Source organism: Lynx canadensis, chromosome B3 (assembly GCF_007474595.2).
Source record: "Lynx canadensis isolate LIC74 chromosome B3, mLynCan4.pri.v2, whole genome shotgun sequence".
Lineage (NCBI taxonomy): Eukaryota > Metazoa > Chordata > Mammalia > Carnivora > Felidae > Lynx > Lynx canadensis.
The window spans coordinates 84,653,820-84,660,961 of NC_044308.2; the positions used below are offsets into that span (position 1 = coordinate 84,653,820).

The 7,142-nt window shown below is 44.8% G+C and overlaps 2 protein-coding genes across 2 annotated transcripts; both read right to left on the bottom strand.

Moving 5' to 3' along the window:
• Positions 1 to 685: 685 nt before the first annotated feature.
• On the bottom strand, positions 686 to 3,145 carry LOC116738127 (ferritin light chain-like). Its single transcript, XM_032593523.1, is given in 2 exon segments — positions 686 to 1,391; positions 3,090 to 3,145. Coding segments are annotated over 2 exon segments (762 nt in total).
• Positions 3,146 to 5,037: 1,892 nt separating this feature from the next.
• Positions 5,038 to 6,379, bottom strand: LOC115516377 (heterogeneous nuclear ribonucleoprotein A1-like). Its single transcript, XM_030318949.1, has one exon. The coding sequence runs from the start codon at positions 6,338 to 6,340 to the stop codon at positions 5,381 to 5,383; it is 960 nt and encodes a 319-aa protein (XP_030174809.1). The 5' UTR covers positions 6,341 to 6,379; the 3' UTR covers positions 5,038 to 5,380.
• Between the last annotated feature and the right edge of the window lie 763 nt (positions 6,380 to 7,142).

Genomic DNA, 7,142 nt, shown 5'->3' on the forward strand with positions numbered 1-7,142 from the left:
GGATGGAGGAATGGTAATAGAGAATACATGTACATGGTAAAAACAAAAGGAAACAATTAAAAGAGAAAGTGTTTGCTCTAATGACAAACACAGGGGCCCCTAGGTGACTCAGTCGGTTGGGCATCCGACTTCAGCTTGGGTCATGATCTCACAGTCCGTGAGTTCGGGCCCCGTGTTGGGCTCTGTGCTGACAGCTCAAAGCCTGCAGCCTGCTTCGAATTCTGTGTCTCCCTCTCTCTGACCCTCCCCCACTCATGCTCTGTCTCTCTCTGTCTCAAAAATAAATAAATATTAAAAAAAATGACAAACACAGGCATCTGAATTTAAGGTTACTAGGGGAGAAGTTGGCACTGTGTTTTCTATGATTGTTTAATTTATAGTGTGCATTTTGTGAACTCATTTATTTGGCACATCATAGATGCCATTGTGCATGGGTCCTATTACACACACCCAGGCTATGAAAATTGCACTATTTTATTTTATTTTTAAAAAATTTTAATGTTTACTTTTTTTTTTTTTTTTTGCTGCAGAAAGCTTTATTGTTTTCATTTGGTCCACCCCTTGGGAGAGGGCTCCACGTGGTTAAAAAGCTGCCTAGTGGCTGCAAGGAGAGACTCAGGCACAAGCCCTGGCACCTGGTGGATGTCAGAGGACCCTCTCAAAGGCTGCTGGGCTCCAGAGAATTCTAGCGGTGCTTGAGGGTGAGCCTTTGGAAGAGATACTCGCCCAGCCCAGCCTGGGGACCGGATGGCCTGCAGAGATTAGTTAGGTGGTCGCCCATCTTCTTAATGAGTTTCACTTCCTCATCTAGAACGTGATCCTCCAGGAAGTCACAGAGATGGGGGTTTGCACGGGCAGAGCCCAGGGCATGCAGATCCAGAAGGGCCTGCTTCAAGTTCTTCTCCAGAAGCAGGGCGGCTTCCCTGGCGTCTAAGGATTTACCCCACTCATCGTGGGACGGCGTCTACACTTCCCGGAAGAGGCCATGGCCCCCGCACTGGTTTTGCATCTTCAAGAGACGCTTGGCGCCCTCCCGCTTCTTCTCAGCCACCCCGCGGGAGAAATGGCCCACGCCCTCCAGGGCCACGTCGTCCAGGTCGGAATAGAAGCCCCGTGAGAGGTAGGTGTAGGAGGCCCGCAGGTGCATGTTGACGGCGGCTTCCACCTCTGTGGAGTACTTCTGACGAATTTGGGCGCTCGGGGTTGATTGGTAATGAGGAGATAAATTCAAAGTCGCGGGTTGGCTGGTCCCGGAGGCAGAGGGTGGCAAGAAGATGGCTCCGAAGGTTGCGACTGGAAAAAAGGTTGAGGGTGGTCGGAGGCCGGTAGAATGGGCGACCCTGGGTCTGTTCCATCCAAACACTGTTGAAGCAAGAGACAGATCCGAAGGACTGCGGGGCGCACTCAATGTTTACTTATTTTTGAGAGAGAGCAGGGGAGGGGCAGAGAGAGAGGGAGACACAGAATCTGAAGCCGGCTCCAGGCTCCGAGCTGTCAGCACCCAGCCCCCCATGTGGGGCTCGAACTCATGAACTGTGAGATCATGACCTGAGCCGAAGTCGCTGCTCAACCAAGTGAGCCACCCAGGTGCCCCACACTATTTTAAAATAGTTGCTTTCTGTCTACATTTGGATACTTATGCCCTCAAGTAGCCCACTAAATCAGTCAGCGCTAATTAATAATCAACCCATGCACTTGGTATCAAGTTTTATTTGATTATGAGGGTCTTAATAAACATTTCAAGCAAATACAAGATTTGGGGGTAATTTGTATTTCATTGGGGAAGAGCCTTCCTGTACTTTTAGGGGATCCTGTAACTGGGGCACAGGGGTGCAAGAGCACCAGGCTCTGGGGGTCCCGAGCGGACCAGGAGCCACCACCGGCCACTGACAAATCCCAAGGCAGGAAGAGGAGCAGTAGTGAAATAAGACAGGAAATTTATTTCAGTGACGTCACCAGTCAGAAGACAGGGGACTAAGCCTCTCAGAGACTGTCTTCACAGTGCGGAAAATACTTTTACCTTTATATAAGGAAAACATGAGACAAAGGTCAGTGGGTACATGCAGATGGGCAGTAAAGGTCATTATCTTGGGGTCAATCAAGCAGGGTTTTGCTGGCTCAGGGCAGTTGTTATTGCTTGAAGGGTAATTATGTTCCTGTCAGAGGATGCTTTGCCTCCTGGGTTTTTTTGTCTGAGTTAAGAGATAAACAAAGGAGAATTTAAATCAGTTAGGAAGTACAGACCAAGGTCAAAATGGAGGTGACTAAAGTCCCTTTTCAACCCCAGTGATTCTCCATTATAATCCCAGCGCCTTAGAACAGTGCGTTGCACGCAATAAGTGCTTTATAAATGCTGATTCACTGATGGGTTATAAAAAGTGCTGAACTGCCCAAACTTTCTGGCTCTGACTTCAACTTAGAAATGCTTGTCCTGCAGAAGAAAAGCTTAGAACAGTCTTTACACGTGCCACAGAGCAACCAATCATGGAGACTGCTCACCTGCCATTGTATGTATTTCAAAATTTCAACAAATATAGTGCTTTGGAAAGATCCACTAGTGCATGATTTTTACATTCATATTGTTAGGTCTGTCCTGGGTTTTAGTTTAAATTACTTTGTGTTGAGTTGGGTTCAAAAAATTATTTTTGTGAACCCGTGCTGCACCAGGGTATAATGATGAGTATGACAGTTTCTTCCTTTAACTTATTCAAGGTGATGGCTTCCTCTATATTATGAATATGGCAAACCAAATCTGTGGTGTCTAAATGGGGTATCTCTTCATAGGAGGGGAGCCACCAAATGTGGGGCAACAATCAGATCAGGTGGAAGCCAATGGTGTGGAAGATGAAAGAATTCACCTGAGGCAGAACAAAGGAGACAAAAATGTATTGAATACACCACAAGGGTGTGGTGGGCACGAGAGCAGAAGAGTGGCTGTCTGCAAAGACGCAGTGGGTGGGGGCTGCTTTTAAAGGGGGAGAAAGAGGAGGTTTGGCAACGTATAGAATCTTCCCTTTTTTGGTAACTGTGCCTAGTCGTAAGGAGCCCATTGGTCAGTTAGGGCCTAAGGACATTTTGAGGTGGGTCACCTGATGGGCCTGTCTGTATCAACCAGGTGGTCACTGTGGCCTTTTCCACATTCCATTGCTCAAGCTTGTTTGCCTGAAGGCGGTCTCCACAAAATCCGTTTAATCTCTTTCCATTATAATATTGTTTGGGCTGGAAATTCTGCCTTGCAAAATTGTTACTTTAGATTTAAAAAGTTAAAAATCTTCTCTCATGTGTCTTTGCTGACAACACATAATCTTCCTAGCAGGCCTTCTGGAACTGGGTAAAGTGATTTGACAATGAGGGAAGCCATTGCTTCAGAGGGCAGAAGCCAGGGGCTGAGCTGCATGGCGGCTGGTGGTAGGCAATAGCAGGAAGCGATTGCTCTAACCCCACCACTATTTGTTACAAAGGCATTTTTCTGACTGAAAGTGTTTTCCTGGAAGAATTTTCCTAACTAGGGAGTGGTGGTGAGGGCTCTCCCATCAATGGATAACTAACTGAAATGTGTTTGCTAGGGCAGCCATCACCTTCTTTTTTTTTTTAATTAAAAAAAATTTTTTTTTGTTTTTTACATGTATTTATTGTTTAGAGACAGAGAGACAGAGCACTGGTCGGGGAGGGATAGAGAGAGGGAGACAGAATCCGAAGCAGGCTCCAGGCTCTGAGCGGTCAGCACAGAGCCCGACATGGGGCTTGAACTCACAAACCATGAGATCATGACCTGAGCCAAAGTCAGATGCTTAACTGACTGAGTCACCCAGACACCCCCATCACCTTTCTACTCCAGTGTGCACCAGTACCTTTCCACTCACCATCTCATTCTCCTTGTACTTTATCTATTTGGCTTCTCCTGGCTCAATTCAGGGCCTTACAATATAATGCCTAGAGGTTCAGTTTTGTCGCTGTAGCATCAAATGAGCCTAGAGGTTATTTGGTTTTAATTATCATTCATTAAAACAATCAATGTAGAGGATTTAGTCATTCAAATGGTTAATGGTGGGACATTTAGGTAATTACAACTCTTGAATGTTCTCTCTTCTGCTAATTGTTTTTATTGAACCAGATTTGTGTCTAGGTCTTGAAAAGAAGTGGTTGAAGCCTGTGAGTAACACAGGCCAACATTTTGGGGGGAAGTGGAAGAGGGAGGTCTTCCGGGTCCTAAGCCCCACCTCAGTCTCTTCATATTCCAAAGAATAGATGTACAGTAAATAATCCCTTGAGGCTCAGAGAAAAGACCCAAGTCAGATTTTGTCTATATTTGGATACCTGTGCCCTCAAATAGCCCCCTAAATTACTCAGCACTAATTAATAATTAATCCATGTACCGGTTTCATGTTTCTTTTGATAAATGGCCTTAGCTTATACGAGGCTCTCCCTTTCTCAAATACTCGTCTCCTTCTTTTCTAGTAACCCATATTTTACCGTCTCCTCACAGGCTGATATCAGAACCATTCTCTGATTCAAATTCATTCACTCTTTAGTCATTCATGCAAATTTATTATTTCAACCAACCAATCATCTGCTAGGTCTTCTAGATAGTCCTGGAGATTATAACTGTGAGAAATGATTTTTTTAAATTTTTTTAAATTTTTTAGTTTTTTTATTATTTTTCAAGAGAATATTAAATCGTTTATTGATTATACATGATAATGGACGATACACAAGCTTTAATCCCATCTATAATTTTATCTGATACCATAATTCAATTTAGATATATTGCATAGGATATGCCAACAATCATATTAATAACCAAATAAACTCCAGGACTTTGCTTGGGTGACCCTTTTAACGGTGAATTCCACGTCACAACACATTAACTGTCAGTTCAACCACACCAATGTTTGTGGAGACAATGGCTTCTGTGCCCAAGCAGGTTGCAAATAAACTTCAAATGGAACCTGGCATCACCCTGATGGAATTCTAACTTCACACTGTTGGGGTAGTTTACCAAGATGGCTTCAGAGTAGACTAACTTTACACAGCACATTTAAAAAAAGACACATTTATTCAGCGTCATGATCAGACTATTACATTTAGCAATCAACAGCATGGGTGCAAAAAAAAAAATCTACATTAAAACCCTTTGTTGGAATGCTTTACACTTTCCACAGAACAGAAACTAAAATAACCTGTTATACAATTAGTCACAAATACAGTCCTCGAGTTTTTTGTCCATACACATGAGTATTGTCTAAAACATGTCTTCTTTGTAGCAGCTAGGCCCTGCCACCACTGTGCTTGGCTGAGTTCACAAATCTGTTGTAACCTGTAGCTTCCCTGTCGCTTCTCTGGCTCTCCTCTCCTGCTAAGCTTTGTTTCCTGGCAGTAATTAAAACCTTCTGCCACTGCCATAGCTACTGCTGCTGCTGGAACCGCCATAGCCACCTTGGTTTCGTGGTTTGGCAAAGTATTGGCCTCCACCACCATAGGGGCCAGAGCTTCTGCCTCCAAAATGTCCTCCTTTCATGGGTCCAAAATTTGAAGATTGATTGTAATTGCCAAAATCATTATAGCTTCCACCACCTCCAAAGTTGCTTCCATCGTTACCAAATCCGTTATAGCCATCCCCTCTGCCACCATATCCACCACCACCTCGACTGCCGCCAAAGCCACCTCGCCCACTGAAGTTTCCTCCACGGCCAAAGTTGTCATTCCCACCAAAACCACCTCCACGACCACCACCGAAGTTCCCAGAACCACTTCGACCTCTTTGGCTGGAAGAAGCACTAGCCGTCTCTTGCTTAGATAAAGCTTTCCTTACTTCACAGTTGTGTCCGTTCACAGTATGGTATTTTTGAATGACAATCTTGTCTACAGAGTCATGGTCGTCAAAGGTCACAAAAGCAAAGCCTCTCTTTTTGCCACTGCCTCGGTCAGTCATGATTTCAATCACTTCAGTTTTCCCATACTGTTCAAAATAATCTCTTAGATGATGTTCTTCAGTGTCTTCTTTAATGCCACGGACAAAAATCTTTTTCACAGTTAAGTGGGCACCAGGTCTTTGAGAATCTTCTCTCAAGACAGCCCTTTTTGGTTCCACAACTCTTCCATCCACCTTGTGTGGCCTTGCATTCATGGCTGCATCCACGTCTTCCACAGTGGCATAGGTGACAAACCCAAAGCCTCTGGAGCGCTTGGTGTTTGGATCTCTCATTACCACACAGTCCTGAAGCGTTCCCCATTGCTCAAAATGGCTCCTCAGACTCTCACCGGTTGTTTCAAAGCTCAAACCTCCAATGAAAAGCTTCCGCAGCTGTTCAGGCTCTTTGGGAGACTCTGACTTAGACATGACAGCGGTGGGAGGGGAGACTTTCACGATGCTTACTCGGCGGCTTCCATGGGCAGAAAGCGAAATTGATTTTTTTTAAACTTGTTTCCTGACACCACCAATGCTTTTATTTATTGTTAAAAATTCTTGATGACACACTGGTGTCTGAGTTATTATGGTTTGAATATTACCTGGTCTTTGTCTACAGTTACCAAAGTAAAATAGTAACTATGCCCTAATAAAATCCTTAAAAGTACTAAATGATAAGTGTAATGCCCCCGATTTCGAATCCGAGAGACCACCAGGGAGCCGATACCGATGCAAACGCACGAGGGTTTATTTGCATGCTGGAGCTTGGGCCCAAGTATACCCGACACGGTGGAGAAGGGACTTGGACCCCTAGGTTAAGAGGCGTAGCAGTTTTATAGGGGCCAGTGGCCAATGAGATTGTAACACACACAGAAAGTTGCATAGTCATGTCAGTCCACACGCAGGTGGCCAGTTGAATTACAATTTACCCTATAGTAACTGTTTCAACTAGCCTATCACTCTGGTCAGAATTGGCGTGCAAGTTTGGCGGGCAAAAGGCAGGGTTTGCATTCTTGGGCAGTTAGGGGTTCCACATTCCTATTTGAGCCGGTTTCCAGTAAGGGTGTGCTCAGAGCTTGACTAGGGTGGGAGAGTGTCTTAAGCAATAAGTAGGTCATGTGGGGGTTATACATGATATGGTGGGTGTAGTACAAAATGGAGTTAGTCTTGCTCTGCTTGTCCAGGGGTAGGGGATTTTTGTTAAATTCCTTGGGTCCCACATTAAGGGGTGCCT